This window comes from Berghia stephanieae, chromosome 4, assembly GCF_034508935.2.
Source record: "Berghia stephanieae isolate SIO BIC M18660-M18661 chromosome 4, UCSD_Bste_1.3, whole genome shotgun sequence".
Taxonomy (NCBI): domain Eukaryota; kingdom Metazoa; phylum Mollusca; class Gastropoda; order Nudibranchia; family Aeolidiidae; genus Berghia; species Berghia stephanieae.
The window spans coordinates 48486538-48509264 of NC_088363.1; the positions used below are offsets into that span (position 1 = coordinate 48486538).

A 22727-nucleotide genomic window follows, 5' to 3' on the forward strand; every position below is an offset into this window, starting at 1 on the left:
CTGGAACAAGCTTAACATCTCAAACACAGCAGTCCAATTATACTCGTCCAATGAACTCGCCTGTATTGTTTCTTATCAAAATTAATTTTATTCTTAATTCACTAAAAAAATTGAGCTTTTATATAGGGCAACATCTACTAAACGTGCTCAAAGCGCTTTACAAGGGGTCCCTGGTCAACAGCGACACTTTACATGTAGGACGGGACATGAGGCATGTTAGGCGATATTATCATTTTTTTTCGGACAGAGACAACGCTGTTAACGGCCAGGTACTCATTTTACACCTGAATACGGGGAGAGAATGTGAGTAAAGAGCCTATTCCAAGGACTCAACTATTCGTTGAGTGAGGCTCGAACCCAGGACCTCACCCATCGGAAAGCGAGTGTCATACCACTAGACCACAGTCGCACACTAGATATACACATTTAAATTCCTTGTAATATTTCGTTCAACCAAAAATAAATAATAACAAAGAAAGAAGAAGACGATAACATGTTCTCAAATCAAAGATAAGAAGATAAACGAGAAGTCAGCTTGAGTAAACCATCGAGTTAAAACTCGGACGGCCTGGTTTAAAACCCAGTTTTCATAATTCTGTCTTTTTCTTGACCAAGAAACTAAACCATTTTTGTGGTTTATCTTAAAACTAGATTTATATTTCCATCCTCTCTTTAAGAAGACAGTAAACAAACAACCACACATACAACATTCACACACACACACACACACACACACACACACATGTTTAAATACATCTTTAAAACGTTCGCCCGTATTAATGCTTTCATATTATCAAGACACAAGTTCACTAAAAAATTGTCGAGTAGCTAAATTATATTCATAAGGATGCAACAGCACCCAAACAAAAACGAAAAAAAAAAATGAAATAAGAGTGCAGACTTAAACACAAAAAATACCATTTTGAAAAGATCAGAAGACCACTCCAACAGCTTTCAAATGGGCTAAAACCAACCCAGATATTTTGGAAACAGCAAACGCTTCTATTACATCAAAATGGACCAACAAACTTTCTTTTGAATTCAAGGGAGCAACGATTATCATTTAAGCTGCTCGCTTTTAAATGTGGTAGCGATTCAAATTCAAAATAAATTAGAAAAAAAGACGGTCTATATGTTACTTGTTGCTTTTGGTCCGGGACCCTTTGTAAAGCGCTTTGAACACGTTTAGTGGATATTGCGCTATATAGAAGCAACACATATAACGTTTAACGATAAATATATCTAATAATTTAATGAATGAAAAATAAAATAATTGACCCAAAATGTACCACAAATAAAATTTGGAAAAGTGTGTATGAAATAGCAGTCCTTCTGAGCGATGGGTCCATGGAGCCGGAACTTATCCCGGTTTCTATAGCGTGAAACGGACAATAGAAATTGCTTGCTATCCTTTAGACAGGACGTTAATCTATCGCAAAGTACATTCCGCCATATTTTATCAGACCCAGCTACCCGATTACTGCTGGGTTGACAGGACAGTGGGGTCAGAAAAAAATCTCGACTGCACTGTGTATGAAATAGTGCCAGACAAAACAGAAGGAAAACACAAGATTAAAAACCCCATCAAACATGTCTTCGTACTCGTCCTTTCGTTAACGTTTTGCTTATTATGATCCAAGGCTAATGTTCACAGCGCAAAAGATTGCCCTTTTGAAGAATATAATCATTAAATTGTCCCAATTATCCGGTATGTTTGTGCGCTATGTTGTAGTGGTCTGACTCCTGCCCTCGGATCGGAAGTTCCTGAGTTCGAATTCCGCTCTGAGTGCATAGTTGAGTCTTTGGAAAAGGCCCTTTACTCATATTCTCTCACCGCATTCAGGTGTAAAATCAGTACCTGGTCTTTACCACCTAAGTCTCTGTCTGAAAAATTGTAATATTGCCTAACAGGCTGTTGTCTCGTCCTACATGTTTAGTGTTGCTGTTGGCTAGCTGGGGATATCTTGTAAAGCGTTTAGAGCTCGTTTAGTGGATATTATGCGACATAAAACTAGTTGTTTTGGGGATGGGGGTGGGGGTTAAATGATGAAGACGAAGATTCACAGCCGAAGCGCCGTACCCTTGGGAAGAATGTAATCATTATATTGTCCCAATTATCAGGTAACCCCTGTGGTGTTATAGTAGCTCGTCTAACCGGTAATCGAGAGGCTCGAGGTTCAATGTCCGTTTGGGTGTTTTTAAATGATGAAGGAATGATCATTTAAGGAATAAAAAATAAAATTATGGAACTTATCCCGGTTTCTATAGCGTGAAACGGACAATAGCAATTGTTTGCTACCCTCAAGCTTTGTTGACTTATTCGAATGATTCTTTCTTGTATTTTTCTTCCTGTCTTGTTTGACACTGTTTCACAAACATCTTTCCATATTTCATACACCAGTGACCGCGACCTTTTTTTCTTTTATCGCAAAACGAAATCGGGTATTTCAAACAAAAGTCTGTGTCTTTCCAAAAGACACAATTCAATAAAAGCAATATCGACCCGGTTTCATTGCCAAATCCAACATATCAGCATACAGAATCTGTCATGATACAGAATAAATCCCTTTGATAAATCGTCTCTTTGGTTTCTACAGACACATACGCCTCAAACAGAGCTATGCACTTATAGATATTGCTTGAACCAAACTCTACGCTGTCCTAAAAATAGTATCCGCTTTTAGTGCGTCTGGTGAACAAAAAAATGGACACAGAGATCTAAAAATCGAATTTCTTATTTAAATAGTCAAATATATATTATGTTAAAAACTTTTACTCATGTCTCGTTGTACAAATCATTGATCTTCGATAATGGGGAAAACAAACAAACAAACAAACAAACAAACAAACAAACAAAAACAAAAAAATATACAAAAAGAACACAACAAAGCAACAACTCCCTCCTCCACCCCCCCCCCCCAAAAAAAAAAAAAAAAAAGAAGAATTAAAACAACACCCAACAAAAAATATAGTAAAAGAAAAGAAAAGAAAAAACAAGACCGGATGATTTTGCGTGATTCGTATCTTGTAACATTCGCGGAAGTCCCAGGTTTGAGAGTTTTTGCCAAGATGAGGGTCATTAAAACCGATCGATATTTGAAGGAGGAATTTTCTGACCAAAGTTTTTAATACGTGTCTTTTCAGAGTAGGACGGTTAACTGGTTAATATGCATATAATTTGTCTCAGAAAAAAAAAAGAAAAGTAAATAAAGATTTAAGAAAGTAGCCAGAGTCCAACACCGATGTTGTCAATGTTAGGCATGAGTGAGTTAAAGAACAGATAGTCGATACTCACCCTAGATTTGACCAAACCTCGATTGGCCCTTGTAAATATACGATGTACACGAAATGTCTTGGCAAACATGGCGCCGAATGCCAGGGAGAAACCAGAGGAGAGAAGAAATGCCCGGGCCTGGGAAAGGATGGATATCAAATGACAAATGAAATTGAATTAAGGAGAGAAAATGTTCACCTTCTTCTATCTCCTCTCCTTCTCCTCCTCCTCTTTTTCTTCTTCTTCTTTTTCCTCCTCCTCCTCCTCCTCCTCCTCCTACTACTACTACTACTACTATTACTACTACTACTACTACTACTACTACTACTACTACTACTACTACTACTACTACTACTCCTACTACTACTACTACTACTACTACTACTACTACTACTACTACTACTACTACTACTCCTACTACTACTACTACTACTTCTACAACTCCTCTTCCTCCTCCTCCTCCTCCTCCTCCTCCTCTTCTTCTTCTTCTTTTTATTCTACCTCTAGATATCTATTTGAGGCTGTATCAGCAGTTGTGGTGATCATGATGATTATAATTATATTGAAGACGACCACAATGATGATGATGATGATGATGATGATGATGATGATGATGATGATGATGACGATAATAATAATAATAATAATAATAATAATATAATAATAATAATAATAATAATAATAATAATAATATAATAATAATAATAATAATAATAATAATAATAATAATAATAATAATAATAATAATAACAAAAACAATACAAGACTGTAAAATCGATGATGTTGATGTCCAATCCGATGACCTCAAAATGGATAGTGCTGATGCTGACACAACCTGTGATGATGACAACGACAACAACGATCGATAATAATAATAAAGATAAAGACAACTCACTGTGCATACGATGGAGTAGGCGTGGTTTGTCAGAATCGTATCGTCCAGTCCAAGCAGTATGACGTCACAGTAGGCCATGATACACCCAAGAACTGCCACATTGTTTAGGTTGGGACTAGACAGCTTGATAAATCTGGGGAATGAATGGATGAAGTTGACGTCAAACGACAGTTCGTTTATGTTTTTAATCAGCCAATTGGGTGATTGGTTCTCACTGAAGTCCCTTTACGGGATCATGATAGCTCAGTTGGTAGATCATTCGATTCACACGCAAAGTTAGGAACCAAAATCGATCCCGGGTGCAGTCGAGTTTTTTTTTTCTGACCCCCCCCCCCCTCCCTGTCCACCCAGCAGTGAATGGATTGTTGAGTCTGTTAGATTTGGCGGAAAGTACTTTGAGATAGATCAGCGTCCTATCCAAAGGATAGCAAGCAATTGCTTTTGTCTGTTTCACATTACGGAAACCGGGATAAACTCGGCTCCATGGGCCCAATGGCTCTGCAGGACTTTAACAAATTATAATGGTGACATGTTAGGCATAGGTTTGTATGTTGGTACGATTGATCTGGCGAGAAGAACGGGTAACTATTTTACGTGGACGCATGACATCAATAGAATGAATGAATGAATGAATGACATTACGTCATTCGGTTCTTTGTTATTGTTTATAGACAGCCAGTCTGGTGGTAAGTTCTCACTACGTCCCTCTACTGGTCCAGTTAGACGTACGGTTAATTCATCCACGGTCGGACGGATATCCAAAAACTGTAGGCAAAGTGACGCTTCGACTTCTTAGTTAGGCCCTCTACTCCAGCTGGAGCATAGGCCATCGACGAATCTCCTCCACCTTGTCCGGCATTGTGCCATCTTCTTAGCGCCTCTCCATGTTCAGCCTTCAGTTTTTTTCAGTTTTTAGGTCCTCCAACAACGCCCTTCTCCAGCTATTTCTAGACCGCCCTCTCTTCCTCGTTCCCTGCGGGTCTATGTAAGAGTCTGCTTGGTAATGTTTGTTGCAGGCTTTCTCAGGGTGTGGCCAAGCCATTTCCATCTCCTCCTCTTAATTCTATTTCTTCTTAGTACATTTCGACTACAGTTTCCGGATATGGGACTGGTAGTGGATGAATTAACTGAACGTCTAAATAGGGCGAAATAGGCTATTGATGCTATGCGTTTAGATTTAAAAGCCACAACATCCGCCAGCAAAATATAACGTACAAACACACACAGCTTTGTGAAATTTTAAACGTTTTATGGTCTTATTGATATAATTTAGTGAGAACTAATCATTAACATGGCTGTCTAAAAACAATAACAATGGACGGAGTGATGTGTCAACTTTGTGTGTTAGTTCGGTTCATTTGGCAGGCAGAGCAGGTAGTATTTTACATAAACCCATAGCATCAATTCAGAAAACAGATTAAGACTACAAGATGTGAAGTTGTGCCACACCCCTTATGCCGCTGCACTTACTTCTTATCCAAGCGCACACTATGTATACCTTTCTTATTGAAATGGATTTAAATTACAAGTGATTAATTATTCTCTCTCACTCTCGCTCCCTCTATCTCCCCCCCCCCTCTCTCTCTCTCTCTCCCTCTCTCTCTCTCTCTCTCTCTCTATATATATATATATATATATATATATATATATATATATATATATATATATATATATATATATATATATATATATATCTTCTTCTTCTAGGTTCCATGCCTGGTCCAGGCTTCGGATACTGCATGAATTATCTCTCTCCATTCCTCCCTGTCTCTTGCTTTTTCAAACAGCTCTTGGATTGTTAGGTTGGTGAAGCCCTTCAGTTGGTCTATGAGTGTTTTTCTTTGTCTCCCCCGGGCGCGTTTACCAGGTATTTTTCCACAACTTGCCAGGTATTCATTCTTATCTTTCCTTACTATGTGTCCGAAAAAGGATAGTTGTCGATCTGCTATTAAGGGCATTAGTTTCCTTTGTTGGTATGTTTGTTTTAGCACTTCTTCGTTCGTTTTGTGTGCAGTATACGATATTCTCTGCATCCTTCTCAACCCACCATATTTCAAAAGCTTCAATGTTCTTTTGTGTTTCTGCTTTGTAGTCCAGCTTTCGCATCCGTATAACAAGATTGGCCACACGTAGCACTTCAAGACTCGGAATCTAATCCCGAACGACATCTGTTTGTTTTTCAAAATGTTTCCCAGGTCCATGAAGGCCTGTTTGGCTTGAGTTATTCTTGCTCGTATGTCTCGGTTACATCTTCCATCTGTTGTCACTATTGAACCTAGGTATAAAACTTTCTACGTTGGTAAGTTGCTCGCCGTGAATCGTTATATTGCAGGTGTTGTTGTTTTCGGGGTTTTTCTGTATTACCATGCATTCCGTTTTGGTGATATTCACTTCCATTCCCTTGGCTTCACTATCTACTACCACTTTGTCAACAATCTTTTGAAGTTGGATTTCTGATGTTGCAATGAGTACCGTATCGTCTGCGTATCTTATATTATTTATGTTGTGACCTCCTACTTTTATTCCCTCCATATTAGTTATGCCCCTCATGATTGTTTCTTGGTATAGATTAAACAGATCTGGTGAGGCAACACACCCTTGACGGACTCCTTTCTTAATAGGAATGGAATTTCCTGTAGAGTTTCCGATTTTGATAGATGCCTGCTGGGTGTAGTATAATGTTTGCATGAGTCTGAGGTCTTTCTCATCAGCGCCAATGGAGTGCAGTTGTTTAGTATTTCTTCGTGGCGTACTCTATCAAAAGCTTTTTTGTAGTCGACAAAACAGAGGTATAGTGGGGTCTGAACCTGTATAGCTCTTTCACTTAAAACACGGAGGAGGTATATTGCGTTCCTTGTCCCTCTGTCAGATTGGAATCCATATTGCTCTTCTGCGATTTCGGGGTTAATCTTATTCCTTAGCCTGTTGATAATTATACGCAACAGTATTTTGTTGATGTGGCTTATTAAACTTATAGTTCTAAAATTTTCACATCTGACTGCACCTGCTTTCTTTGGTATTGCTATGAAAATAGAGTTACAGAGATCTTCTGGAATTTTCCCAGTGTTGTATATATTGTTGAATAATATGCGAAGTTCATCAATTGCTAGATCTCCTAGGCTTTTTAATACCTCTACAGATATTTCATCAGGGCCTGTTGCTTTACCATCCCTCATTCGTTCCATGGCATGTTCAATTTCACTTTTGGTGATGTTTGGTCCGCTTAATGGTTCTTTGAATTTCAGTGGTGGTTCATTTCTATTTGGATCATTGTACAGTTCGCCTATGTATTCTACTCATCGGCTTTCTATATGTTGTTCTTCAAATAGCAGTTCCCCTTGTTTGTTTTGGATACAACTTCCTGCTGCTTTGCTTTTCCTTTTCCCTGATAGTTCTTTTATTCTTTGGTGAGCTTGTTGGGGGTTGGGTTTGTATTCTCTTTCGATTTCGCAGCATTTCCAGTCTAGATAGTTCTCGTGTGCCTCGATGCATTTGGATTTAATGTGGTTGTTCAATGTTTGGTATTCTGCAGACCCTCTGTTGCATTTTCGTCTTTCTTCAAATAGGTTTAGAATTTCATTTGTCATCCATTCCTTTTTGCTGTTTATTTGAGCTATTGGTAAATGCTTTTCTGCAGTTGCTTTGACACACTTTTGGAATATATCAAATTGTTTTTCACATTTCTCGTTATCAGGTTCACTTTGCCTTTGTATCATGAGTGCATTTTCAAATTCTTCTCTCATTTTTGTTTGTATGCCATTGTCTTCGCATAACATGTAATCCCTCTTTATTCTACCAGCTGTTCTCTGAATAGCTTTAAACTTTATCCTTACTGTACAAACAACTGGGACATGGTCACTGTCTACATCGGCGCCTGGGTAGGTTTTGCAATTTAATATGCCATTTCTGAATCTTGATGATACTGCTATAAAGTCTATCTGGTTCCTTGCTCTGTCCCCTGGTGATTGCCATGTCCAGGTTCTTCTTGGGTGTTGTTGAAACCAGGTGTTTGAAATCATTAATTTATTTGTTCTACACCAATCTGCTCAGATGTTTCCTCGTTCATTTCTGTCTCCGAGTCCATGTGGTCCGATTATGTCACCATCTCTGCCTCTGCCAATCTTAGCATTTAGGTCCCCCATTACCATAAGGACTTCTTGTGATTTACACATTCGTTTTGCTTTGTCTAGTGAATGGTAAAACTCTGTCATATCTGCATCTGTCGCCTCTTCTGTTGGTGCATAAACTTGAATAATATTGGTGTCAACTACAGGTCCACTTAGCTTAACCAGCAAAACTCTGTCTGAGATTGCTACGTGCCCTTTGTAAAATTTGGTTGATTGTTGGTCTAAGATCATCCCTCCTCCTTTTTGGAAAGAGGTTCCACCACTCCATATGATCTTATATGTCGTGTTGTTTTCTTGTTTTGACATGGTTCCCTGCTCTTTCCATCTCATCTCTGCCAGGCCAAGAATATTTATTTGGAGCCGTTTCATTTCTTTTAGAATGTTGTTTAGTTTTCCTTTTTGGGCACAGGTCCTGACATTCCATGTCCCAATTTTGGTTTTGTCACATTTGTTAAATTTATTTCGCCTAGTAACTGGCTGACGGTTCGGTGTGACCTGACGAACATCACGCTCCCAACCGAGCGAGGCAGCAGTCTTCCGTGAAAACATGCTCCCCTTTACGCTGTCACCGTTTAACTTTTTGGACTTATTCATGCAGTTAACTCGGCAAAGTCAATGGTTTGCCATTGCCTATTCTTGTCGCCCTCTGCAGTTGGCCAGCTTGACCTGTTACCGGTTCGACACCGCGAGGAGGTTGCAGTAGGGCTTGATGATGATCTATCTTTGCAGACTTGGCATCATCCATTTGTCGAACATTATATATATATATATATATATATATATATATATATTATATATATATTATATATAACATATATAATTTCTCTGTTTCTGCCTGTCGCTCTCGCGCTATCAATCTCTTTCTTTTTCTCTCTTAACTACTCCTATAACCCCCCTCTCTCTCTCTCTCTCTCTCTCTCTCTCTCTCTCTCTCTCTCTCTCTCTCTCTCTCTCTCTCTCTCTCTCTCTCTATTTCTCTATCTCTATCTTCCCACCTAATGTTGCCATTTCCGATTTACCACCTCTGATAGCTAGAACAAACAGACGGTATCAGCAGTACTAAGGATGAAACAACAAATTTGTTTGATGAAGATAAACCCAAACAGCGGCTATTTGGTCTTGTGGTATGACACTCCGTTCCGATCGAAAGGTCCTGGGTTACAGCCTGGCTCGACGCATAGTTTAGTCCTTGAAAAAGGCTCTTTAATCACATTCTCTAATCATGTTCAGGTGTGAAATTGGGTACCTGGCCGTCAACGGCGTTGTCTCTGTCGGAAAAATTGTAATATCGCATAACAGGCGTTCTACATGTTACGAGTTGCTGTTGGTCGGCACCCTTTTGAAAAGCGTTTCGAGCACGTTTAGTGGATATTGCAATAAAAAAAGGTAAAATGCTCAAGCTCAAACAGTTGCAAACCATAAATCGCTCAATTGGGAAGAAAAGTCGTACGTCACACCTACTTTTCCGGTTCCAAAATGGTTGGAAGTGTATGTAACCAGTTCTTCGGAGTTCTAATAATGAATATGTTTCATAATGAATCATAAGGTGGCAAAACTATTTTAGTTGTGGAATGTATATGAATAGGTATAGAATGTATGGTCTTAGGATTACAGAGCGTGAAAGAGAGAGGATGGGTGATCTTTATTGACGACCAGCATAAATATATTTAGACTAGAAAATAAGACTCTATTACTCTAAAACCAGAAAATCATTTATATTATACAAGGTTTGTATCCAGTCCTCTGGAAGATTGGTTTTACACTTCCAATGGGATAGGAACCAGTTTTTCGGACAATTCTATGAGGACGATTTTCTAAATATTGTTAAAAATGGTAAATGGTGTTGCTAGTACAGCTTTGTTTGATATTGTAAATAAATCAGAAATCAAGATACAAAATTATCTTTAAAAAATCAGAGATGTAAGCCGTTACCAAACACATTTGTAAACATAATTTTTTTTTTGCACTTCTCGTCTGATAGATTAGTAGAGTAAAATAGGCTTCTATTTGCATTATTTACATTTAAGAGATCAAGAGTAAAAAATAAAAAAAAATAAAAAGAGAGAGAGAGAGAGAGAGAGAGAGAGAGAGAGAGAGAGAGAGAGAGAGAGAGAGAGAGAGAGAGAGAGAGAGAGAGAGAGAATGAAAATAAAAAGATGGAGACAGAAAGAGACATTTATTTTACACCGTGATAATCAACATAATTGAAAAACGAAAACCAATTTGGGAACATCACAACAAGATGTGAATGAACCCGAATAACAAAATAATCGAGGATTGGATCATGAGCTTTCCCCAAGAATGAGCCCCAGGAATCTCCACTAATACCTTGCCAGTTAGACAAAGAATTTCATGCCATTCACAATTTCATCGCGCATCGTCATTCATTCAAATTACTTATGTCCGGCGCATTCGGTGCATCTACATTCGTGTTTTATCAGAGAATTAGTTTTGTTTTTTTAAAAAATTTTTTCGTCTGTTTTATTATTCTATTTCTCTCTTTCCCTCGGCATGCATTGAATATATGCGTTTAAGTAAAGTATTCACCCGTAATGTCCGTCAGATTCACTGTAGCAAAACTATGTATAACCTTTAACGTCTATAGTCTGATTCAGACAATCACTGTCGCACATCAGGTCACTGATCACGCTCATATTATAATTATTTTTGATCTATTGTCTCCAAAACCATATTATGTCGGGACGAACTCATGAATCTTTGAATTGATTACTCTACGATATGGTGGAGAATACACACAGTATCTTACATTGGAAAAATCTTTAAATCACACATTCCTTATCACTTTAGTTCAAAATTTAAATTAAAAATTAAAAATCAAAATTAAAATTCCCTTTATTTATCCCATAAGGGAAACTTTTCTCTCGGGTATAATGATTCCAAGGGAACACTGGCTTTGAGCTAGGGCGAGGTGACTTGCTCAAGGCCACACAGCGCCGCGGCGGGTAATCGAACTCGGTACCTTTCGGGTATGAAGCAAAGACCGTAACGCCGAGCCACGCTGCCCCCACACTGGGTTCTATTCATCCAGACAGCATACCATTATGAGACGGTTAGTCACATTTATACAGCCAAATCGAGACCATAGACAGAGGTTGGGTAAGAGATAATAATATTCTTTTGATCAAGGAATTCCACACACACACACACACACACACTCAAATATATCACATAACAATTCATATATATATATTATATATATATATATATATATATATACATACAACTCCCGCCCCCCACACACATTTATATATCAAATCGACACCAGAGACAGAGACTGGGTGAGAGATACTCTGTTGATCAAGGATTTTCTCCAGAAAATATCTCCCCGAGAAACCTTGCATCCATGAATAATCCCGGGATAAAGATTGAAAGGTATACGGAGGCATAAATCTAGGATCATCTTCTTCATCTTCAGCATTATTATTATTATTATTATTATTATATTATTATTATTATTATTATTATTATTATTATTATTATTATTATTATTATTATTATTATTATTATTTTATCATTATCATTATATTATCATTATTATTATTATATATTATTATTATTATTATTATTATTATTATTATTATTATTATTATTATTATTATTATTATTATTATTTTTTATTATTATTATTATTATCATCATCATCATCATCATCATCATCATCATCATCATCATCATCATTTTCATCATAATCATCATCATCTCCAACGTCGTCATTATTATCAATTTCGAGGCTTTGTGGTCACGTGGTAATACATTCGGCATCGGATCTGTACATTACTGGCTCGAGACCCACTTCACTGTAGGCAGGCAGGGCAAAGTTCATTCCTCTTAAAAGACTCTTTTCTTGTGCGGCTATGTGGTCTTGTGGTAAGATACTCGCTTTCGGATCGGAAGGTCCTGGGTACGAGCCTCGCTCGGCGCATAGTTGAGTGCTGTCTTCCGTGTTGTTACTCTTCATCGGTGAAGGTGAGACTGGAGTGTCCTCTCCAGGGCGCGGCCTGGGCAAAGTAATGTGAAGATCCTGGGCTGCCCAGTAACCAGAACCTCCCTCTCTTCCTCCCTGGTGTGGTCTAAAGGATCGCACAGCGATACGTTGGGCATCACTTTTGGCTGCAGATTTCTGTAACGTTAACTCCTTAGTCTTTCCTCCTCCCGAAGGTATCCACTAGACAGCGGAGCCATACACTAGTGGCAGGGGCATAGGTGCTGGATGATCGGGCGACATTGGATCCAGGTTCAACACGCTCCAGGACTGTCCATTCCAACGTTAACCCCCTCCCCCCCACCCCACTCTCCTTGCCCCGATTTCCAGCACACCACCCTAATCCTTCCCTACATAGGCATTCAAAAGAGCAGTTTCTGTTCTCTACTCAACAACAGCACTAAATCAAATATAAAAATCAAACAACGCCGTTATTCTAAATTCCATATATTTAAATATAAGAATTTCATCCTCATGTCTATCGAAGGGCAAGGATCCAAACGGGTGTTCAATCGGAAATGTCAAAAATTGAGTCACTGGACTGGAGATGAGACAATATTTGGAGGGAGAATTAAGTATTGGTGGATAATGTATGGTGGCGGGGAGATTGAGGGGTGGAGGAATAGCTAAACAGAAGGAGGAAAGGACGGTAAGGGAGAGAAAGAAAGATAGAAAGATAGATAAATAGATAGATAAGTAATGGATAGATAGATAGACAGATAGATAGATAGATAGATAGATAGATAGATAGATTAGATAGTAGAGATAGATAGATAGATAGGTGAATAGAAAGACAGATGAATAATGGAGATGGAAACGAGAGAGAGAGAGAGAGAGAGAGAGAGAGAGAGAGAGAGAGAGAGAGACAGAGAGAGAGAGAGAGAGAGAGAGAGAGAGAGAGAGACCCTAATTTCAATGACTATGGTTAAGCCAAGACAGCAGATAGTGATTGATCGATTATCTGATATAGGAACTGTTTGATTTTGGCCTGGTTGTCACTACTAATGTTGGCTTTTCTTAACCAAGTGTATAGCCGTACTCTGGAAAATCACGTATTTAAAAATGTGGCCAGAAAACTCGTCCTTCAAATATCGATCGATTCAAATGACCCTCATCTTGGCAAACGATCTCAAACCTGGGACTTCGCGAAGTCCCAGGTTTGAGACCGTTTGCCAAGATGAGGGTCATTTGAATCGATCGATATTTGAAGGACGAGTTTTCTGGCCAAATTTTTTAATTCGTGTTTTTCCAGAGTGCGGCAATTAATTGGGTAAAGCTCGGATTACACAAACATTTACACAATGTGTCGCATAATTTGCTTCCAAATGTCTGCTCTATATCAGACAAAATTAGTGATCGTGTAATATTATTCTGTCTTAATCACAGAAAGCCAATGCCAACGGTTGAATAACTATAAAGTATACTTTTTAGTTAGGGAAAACAGACAAACCTAGTGAGGTTCAAGGTTTGATCCTAAATTGTATCAATCTGACTATCATTGTTTAAGGTTACCCACAACTTTGTGTTGCTACGTTATATCCGGCTGACGGATGATGTGAGTATTTTAACTTAACTCATGACATAAATAAATTCACTTATGGGGTCGATATAAATAATTCCGAAAAAATACGGCTTTTTAGATCGTTAGTGACATATTATATAAATAATGAACAAAAATAAATATAACTCCTTCAAAATATAACGTTTCGGGCTCAAAACCCGTCTTCATCTGGTGACAAAAAAAGACTAGCGTTCTATCCAAAGGGTAGCAATCAATTTCACGCTATAGTTACAGGGATAAACTCCGGCTCCATGGACCTCATGGCTCTGAAGGACTACTGTATTAATTTCTCTGAATTGTTATAGTATTCACTTTTCTTCATTAAATTTTACAGTCCACAGCTTCTTGCAGCTTAGAATCATTTGCACATACGTACATAGATGTCCATTTCAGTGATTGATTCTCCTTGTGTGTGTGTGTGTGTGTGTGTGTGTGTGTGTGTGTGTGTGTGTACATACACATTTCTAATGAACTTACTTGAGTTTCCTGTAGTACAGATTGTAGCAGAGGAAGAATACAGCCATTAGGATGCCGCCCATGCACAAAGCCAGGGCTGGATAGAACACAGACGGGAGAATCACTTTCATGCGAGGCACGATCGTCTGGCCATCTTTGGGGATTTTCCCTCCTGGAATTGTCATTAGATAGGAGGTGGTGGTTGGAAAGAGGGGAGGGGGGCAAAGTCTTAAAACATGGAAATCAAGGTCATTGATTAATAAGGCATGTGTTCTATGAATGTGGATGGGGATTGGGGGGAGGGTATTAAGTTGTTGAGCTTCTTGCTTATGGAATATAAAGCAGCAATTGGCTGGACAATGTTGAAGATGTTATAGTTATAAGGTCAAGGTCATTAATAAACTGAAGACGATAGCAAGAGGTTGAACTACTTACTGATGGAATTTAAAAAATGTTGGAGATGGCGTAGTCATAACGCCAAAGTCGGAAAAAGATCGTAAAGTTTTTGAGTTACTACTGACGAGTTAGTGTGAAAAGCCATTGGTTCGTTAATGGTGGAGATGTTATAATAATAAGGTCAAGACTATTCATTAACAGCAGCTGCACATATGTTCGGACAGGGGGATTGCAAAGTGTTTGAGTTATTTCCTCACGGAATGAAGAGTCAATGGGGATTTTTCCCTCCTGAAATTGTCATTCGAAAAGGATGGGCGAAGTGTTTAAATATAGAAGGTCAATTTACGGAAAACTTGTGGGCGGGAGGGGGGAGGGGGGACTGCTGCCATTATCGGACCTCATACTTCAGGTGTTTTTGCCAGTGTTAACCTGAAGGCAGCTAGAGAGCCCAGTGCCCTGCGGGAGGTGACGTCTTTGGTCCATGTCTCAGGAATGTTTCAATGTGTCAGTAATTAAGTAAAATGCTACAATCAATTTTAGTATCTCTAGAATATTTTTGGACAAAAATAACATGACTTGATGATACCAGGCAATTCCTGTTTTTTTGGGGTAAAATAGAGTGAGCTGCACGCGTGAACACTAACGCAACCGCAATTCAAACGTTGCACATTAAATCTTCAAGCTTGTCATTTCATGCTTCATTTTTACGGTCAAAAAAATGCTTGTTTTCCCTTGGGTAACTAACTCGATGGTCTGCAAATAGGTCATATATTTCTTAGTACGAATTCTTCTCGAATATCTTTTAAACTATCAATAAAAAAGTAGCAATCGTAGTCTTCAATTTGTTGCTGTTTTATATTATAGAATTTACTCGTGAGATATCCGGAAATGGAACACAAACTTTACCTGCCCAGAAGATGGGTTTGCACAAATCACAGTCGAACTCCAGGTTAGAACTGAAGGGCTTGTGTAATGCCACTGGTGTGTAGTTGCCATCTGATAAACGCACCAATAATAGAAGATTATTACTTATTGTAAACAAATAATCTTTAAAGTAAATGGTTGATTCTTTTGGATTTCAAGGTTGTTCAAATAATGTTCATAATGGCATATCTTGGATAGATAAATAATGAAAGTTTGAGACTTAAGATACAGAACGTTAATCGGAATCAGAGATATTTGATCTTATAGCATCACATTATATTTTTCAAGGCAGAGACTATTGTTGGTGTAGATTCCTACTGATAAATTGATGAATTAAAGTAGGGATAGCATTGTGTCGTTTTTACTCTCAACCCACCTTTTCTGGCGTATTCTAATTTTGAGCACATAGGCATTGCCCGACGTGCACACAAATTAACGGGACGCAATTAATTGGCTTGTTTTTAAAAAAAAACATTCCTGTAATGGAGAATACTTTTGTTGTTTGGAGAGTATGTTCATTACAACGATGAGCCCATAACGATTTGGGTTATCAGACTTGCAAAAAAGCAAACGTTTACATTGTCCATTTCTCATGAATTAGTAATTTTCCTATGTGGTAATGAAATTAAAAAATACGAAGAAAAATATTGTTTTCAACAGATAAATAAGAGTCTGACCTTGAAGCTGATATATCACAGACACTCCCTCTCTGTCAGATCCAACAAAGGATACAGGACCCTGGGAAAAGATGATGTTATTGAAGGTAATTTCTATATCATATTGCACTGTGATCCGGGTTCGAGCCTCCGCTTCAGGTACTTTCGTTTTTTTTTCCTTGAGCAAGATTATTAACCCCCAATTTGCTCACTTAGACAACATGGGTGATTCCTGTTGACATCGGACATTCTGTTTGATGGATCATCGATATTCCTTCATGGAATGCCTAGGCGACGGGATCTTATGGTACCGTTGCGAAAAGTCGTAATTTTCTTTTACATATCTAAAGGATGACTGCAATGTTAGATTAAATTAAAGGCAATTACTTCCGAGGACAATAATGTATACTTATATGTGTGTGTGTGTGTGTGTGTGTGTGTGTGAGTGTGTGAGAGAGAGAGAGAGAGAGAGAGAGAGAGAGAGAGAGAGAGAGAGAGAGTCTGAGTATTTGAGTGTGAGTGTGAAAAAGGAAAGGATCATTTCAAGAAAGTTAATTGCTGCACTTTTAATATTCTATAATATGAATATTTCCCTTTATAATAAATAAAAATCTGACAATGTGAATGCGCCTTATGTTTTAGTCGATAAGTGTGCATATCTAAGGAGCAAAAAGGGGGCAGTGTAGCTCAGCGGTACGGTCTTTGCTCAGTACCCCAAATATACCGAGTTCGAATAACCAATGCGTTGCGCGACCTTGAACAAGTCACCTCACCCTAGCTAGGTTTGCAGCACTGCATTGCGGCTAACGCCTGGGTTATTCCAGTCTTCTCTTAGAATAGACCCTAAAGAAAACTTTCCCCTAAAGGATGAACTAAGATAATTTTATCACTTAACCACTTCAACATAAAGAAAAAAAATAACAATGAGATGTGAGAGCATTAAATATGATTCATAATTATTTTTCAATTCATAATATTCATACTCCCTCTACATCGTCTCAGAGAATTTAAAGGGCCATCATCTTTGTTAAAACAACCGGTTGTCCACCTGACATTTTGTCCTTGCCCTGGTCAGTGTCCTCGGCTGAGAGGAGACAGTATAATACTATTGTTATGTATTGAAATGGGTTATTTTTGTCAGAATATTATGTTTTGTATGCCTCTAAGTGTATTCCTCTAGATTGGATCCGTGTGTTTGTGTCTGGGTGGGAATTATAGGCGATCTCTGATTGGACCTTCTTTTCATCGTTAAATACTCAGATCATTAGCAGGTCTGATAACCGAATCCAATTAAAGGCTTGTTTTAACAATGTTGTAATGGTCAATGTTTTGTCCTGATTTGATAGTATTTCCATTGCAGAAACGAGCCAGTGACAGTTTTGGGTTATCAAACCTGCAAATACATACAAGTCTTCTCACAGCCTTTTGGAATTAATCTTCCCAAAGTTCAGTAAAGCAGATTAAGGAGAAATAAATCAGTTAGTTACATGCAGTGCTTCGTGCTGTGCTAATCCCTTACCGAAACACCGGAAAAGGACAAACTCTCAACACTGTCAATAAACACGTCCTTGACCTCTTCCATCTGGGAGTAGTTTAGCTGATGTAATGGCAAGGCTGTTCCATTCATCTCCCACCGCTGTAGAGTGTCTCGTATAGCCAAAGCCATGGTCCATACGGTGTCGTAAGATATGGCCGTAAACATGGTGACAGCTTGACTTCCGTTGTTCAGACTGTTGTACTCTCCAAGGAAATCTGGGTAAGTCTACATGAGAACAAAGAGAAAATAAATGAGAAATAAGGAAATAAAAATAAGAAAAAAAGACAATTAAAAAACAAACGAGAAAAACAAAACAAAAACAAAAAAAAAAAAACAAAACAAAAAAAAACCAACAACAACAACAAAAAAAAAAACAAGAAAACCCAACAAAACAAACAAACCAAGCAAACAAAAACAAAAACACTGGAAGTACATTTGAGATATAAACAAAACGTATTGAAAGTTTTCGGTGAACATTGTGATTTTCCAATAATTTGGGTTTGTTCATTTCTGCATAGATACTTAAACAAAACTTTAAAGTAAAATTTGTACTTTCAACATTCTAATTTTTTTTTTTTTTTGCGTTGGCACTTAAATTGTTGAAATGATGCTTTGTAACGTTGAAGCCAATTTTCTTAAAACAGCTTTTCCTCGGATTGTCCGCTTCAAATAGCCACAGCCTCGCCAATATTCAAGAGTCTTCCTAGAAATAGTCGGCAAAATATAGAGAATTGTCTGCTTTTTTATATCATACCAATAATTTAATCTCCATATAATGCAACATGTAAATAGACCATTCCCTAGCGAGACACACATATTGTTATGAAGATATGGCTCACCCAACCAATATCAGTAATCAAAAAATCTTACCAGGTTTCCTATAGAAGTGTCCCCGTGAAGCATGCCGTTCAATCCAAACACTGTAAACATTCCATCGACTGCTTCGGATAGCTCCTCAACTGTGCACGATGAATCTTGGTACTGAAAATATCGAATGGGCAAAGAAAATGCATGATATTACAGTAGCAGATAAAGTGGTCGAGAAAAAAAAACAGAAGATAAAAGGTCATCTCACAAAATTGACTGCTTTTTGAGTTGGTTTTAGGTTCATCATATCTTTCTATTGTTTTTTTTCAGTATGTGTCGGTTGTTGGTCATTTTCATCGCCTTGTTTCGTTTTAAGACACGCTTTTCCACATCATCACTTTCTCTAAATAAGTTAATTATGTACAAATTAATGGTATTACTTTGTAGAAGCTCGTTGGAGCCATACACTCATAGTGCTCGAGTTAATTTCGATTCTATAGCAACAAACGCCAACGTCTTGCATTGGCAATGTTGTCTTCTATCTTCCGTCTCTCCATTCGTTCAGTCTCTCCCGTGTGTTGATGTCTTATGTCTTTGTCTTTCACATTCCGTTGTCTTCCATCATCTGTCTGTTCTCGTCTGTTGACGTCGTCGTCTTATGTCTTTTCTTCCGTCTCCAGTCGTCTTCCATAGTCTGACATCTCTCGTCTATTAACACCATCAACTTATGTCTTTGTCTTCCATTTTCCATCCTCTTCAACCGTCTGACTTTTTTCATTGACGTCATCGTCTATTGTTCGTAATTTGTATCTATAGTCGTCCCTCGTCACGGTTTTCTATCATTGTATGTCATGTCTTCCATTTTTTGTCGTTGTCTATCGTCTTCTGTCTCCAGTTTTGTTGTGGTCTTTCCTCTTTTTCCAGCGTCGTCTTCTCGTTCCTTCTCAACCTGTTTCCCGTCATCGTAACAGTGGTCCTCCGTCATAGGTTTTCTTTTATCTTCTTCCGTTTGTTTGTTGTCAAGTTCGCTTATCATTAGTTTTCCCTGCCATCAGTAACTGTTTGTTCCAACGTTCTACATCTTCAGTCAATCCATCGATGACGTCATCGAATTTCATTCAACGGTCACTCACTTCTCTCTCATTGTCCATATTGGGTCTCATCGTATTCTGCCTCCCGTTATTATACATTCCTATCCGTCTCCATTGAAGTTGTGTTGATACTTATAGTTCTAATTGTTTCATTAACTAATATATTATACTATTATATATTATATATATATTCCATAGAAGAGGCAAATGCAACTACATTCTTTTCTCATGTAATTTATTTAGTTTTACGCTAATGGTGCCTCTTTGTGGTCTTGTGATATGGCAATTGCTTTCGGCCCCTGGTTCGAGTCTCGATGTGGGTGGCCCACATTTGAGTCATGAGAAAAGGTTCTTTACTCGCATTCTTCAATCGTATCAGGCGTGCAGCGGTAGTGTTGTCTCTGACGGAACAAAGAAAATGCGATAGCCTCATGCCTTACACCACATGTTTGATGTTGTTGTTGAGCGCAATATGAAAGTCACACTTTAAGAAAATATTATGATAATTATGCTAGTGGTCATAACAATGTATAATAAATGGATGGGTTAAATCCAATAAAACATTTCCTATCTACTGTAATCTCAGTCTAAGAAAAAACGGCCTGGTTCTCATTGATAACCGTTCTTAAGTGAATTGTGCAATTAAGCGGAATGCCATTACGAGAAGAGTCTTTAAAAATTGAGTAGAAACACATATACATTAATCTTTTAAGTATACGTGAATATCTACATCCGCCTTTTTTGTTCCTATGACGGCTCTTGGGTGCTAAATCAAAGCCACTTCATTATGCCAAGTGTGAAATAGCACCTGACGACACATGTCTCAGAACGCCCGGCTTCAAAGCGAAACATAACGAGAAATTCCACGAACCGTAAAAATGATGGACAACGCCAATAAAACTTGTCCTGATGACCCATAAGGCTATACGTCCACTGATGGTTATTTCAGACTGTTTATTGATTGGAAATATTATATTCTTGTATGAGTTATATTGGCAATTGCCAAAAAAAAAATAAACCTTTGAATTTGAAAAAAAAATGTTATTGTTTATTTTGTATGTTTTTTTTTGTTGTTTTTGTTTTTGTTTTTGTTTTTTTTTTTTGGTGGGGGGGGGGGGGGGGGGGGATTCGGTACTCAGTAGACCAATCATGAACTTTGCTTTCGACTGCAGACGTAATACTATATAAACATGTCTTTCTTCGTGAAGCATATTGATGCTATGCGACTAGTTCAAAGTCTCACAACATCGGCCAGCCGAATATAACGTACCAACACACATTGCCATGTGTAGTCAGATAAATACGATTAAGTGAGAACTCCTCGTAATAATGGCTGGTTAAAAACAATAATAAATAGCTGAGTGACGTCAGTTTCATTCTTTCTATAATATCGATTTACATACCTCTAAAAGGCAGACAAGAGACAATCGAATGCAGATATATGTCTTGTAAACAAATTATGGATGTTATAGATTTTGGTATATCTGCCGACGCCCTCATAAAATCAGAGTCTTAACACAGACCAAAACACTAGGACGACCACAATAGAAAACGAATCGTGAGTTGCACCAGAGTTTCTCGGGTTGTATTCAAACGTTCAACCAATGTTCTAGTGTAAAGCTACGGATTTACTCGCAAAAAGTGAGCTGAAATATAAACTGGAAAAGTATATACTGTTTTTTTTGTTTTTGTTGTAATATCAAAGATCAACGAATCCTCTGCTTTACGTCAAAAAAAAAAAAAATAGTATTTACATACAATAACTAATCAAATGGGAAAGAAGATTTCATTTTCAAAAGATGTCACTTCGCATTAACAAGGCCATCTGACAGGATCTCTCATTCGTCTTTAGCGTCTCATTGTTTGTGTTTGTTTGTTTGTTTTTAAGGGGTTTTACGGCGCTTGCGACACATTTAGGTCATTAGGGCATAATTTTTTTAAATGACCTCAACCTTTGTTATTGTTTACAGACCGCCAGTTGAGTGATCAATTCTGACATAAATATATAATATTAATCAGATAAACATTTGGGGTGAAACAAAGTTCTGTGTGTCGATGTTTCATAACTGGCGGTGAGATGTTGTTATATTTTGCTTAAACGGATAGAATTAATTACCTGTTGTTTCTGCCACCAGCGTTTTCTCAACCTTCCAACCAAAATCCACACGTATCGAGAACCGGTCAAACCAATCTTGTAAGCCTGAAAAAAAAATCAAATATAAAAGATAAAAAATTATATTCACCACATCTATACAGCGCATCATCACGTCTTTCCGCCAGCTCAATTCAATTAAATGTGACCCTTAGAGGTGATGTGGCCGTGTGGTTAAGGCATTGCACTGTGACTCGGAAGGTCCCGGGTTCGAGCCCCGCTTCATGCACTTTCGTTGTTTTTTTTCCCTTGGGAAAGATTTTTAACCCCCAATTTTCTCACTTGGACAACAGACATCAGACATTCTGTTTGCTGAATTATCTATATTCCTTCGTGTAATGCCTAGGCGACGATATCTTATGATGTGGCGGAAGGGTATGATTTTAAAAATTGTTTACAAATCGGGATGTTTAGATACAAAATATGATTTTTATAGTCATAAGAAGGAACAAACGTGTGATGTCTTAATACCGGTTCCAATATCATTGGAAGTGTGAAACCAGTCATCTCCAGACGACTGAATACTTACATTGTGCAACTGATCTTCAAGTTTCAAAGTTATGGCATCTTAGTTTCTAGGCTAAATATATGCTGGTCGTCAATATAGATCATCCATTCTCCTTCTTTTTTGTGGCAGAGTTGCTCAGGGGTATGGTCTTTACTTCGTACCTGAAAGGTACCGAGTTTGATTGATCACCCGCCGGTGCCCTGTGTGTGGCTTTGAGAAAGTCACTTCGCCCTAGCTTAATTTGCGGCGTTGCACTGCGGCTGACGCCTGGACTATTTCAGTCTTCCCTTGGATAGACCCTGTAGACACCATTTCCCCTATGGGTTGAATAAAGAGAATT

At 38.1% G+C, this 22727-nt stretch overlaps 1 protein-coding gene across 1 annotated transcript in view; it reads right to left on the reverse strand.

Moving 5' to 3' along the window:
- Window positions 1-22727, reverse strand: part of LOC144970738 (uncharacterized) — a 227970-nt gene that overhangs the window by 11173 nt on the left and 194070 nt on the right. The window contains exons 7-14 of the mRNA XM_078910705.1: window positions 21844-21927; window positions 18700-18810; window positions 17812-18054; window positions 16314-16374; window positions 15619-15708; window positions 14338-14488; window positions 4170-4302; window positions 3296-3412 (exon numbers count right to left, since the gene is read on the reverse strand). Of these exons, the coding sequence (XP_078766831.1) occupies window positions 3296-3412; window positions 4170-4302; window positions 14338-14488; window positions 15619-15708; window positions 16314-16374; window positions 17812-18054; window positions 18700-18810; window positions 21844-21927 (990 nt within the window). The remainder of the gene's footprint in view (window positions 1-3295; window positions 3413-4169; window positions 4303-14337; window positions 14489-15618; window positions 15709-16313; window positions 16375-17811; window positions 18055-18699; window positions 18811-21843; window positions 21928-22727) is intronic.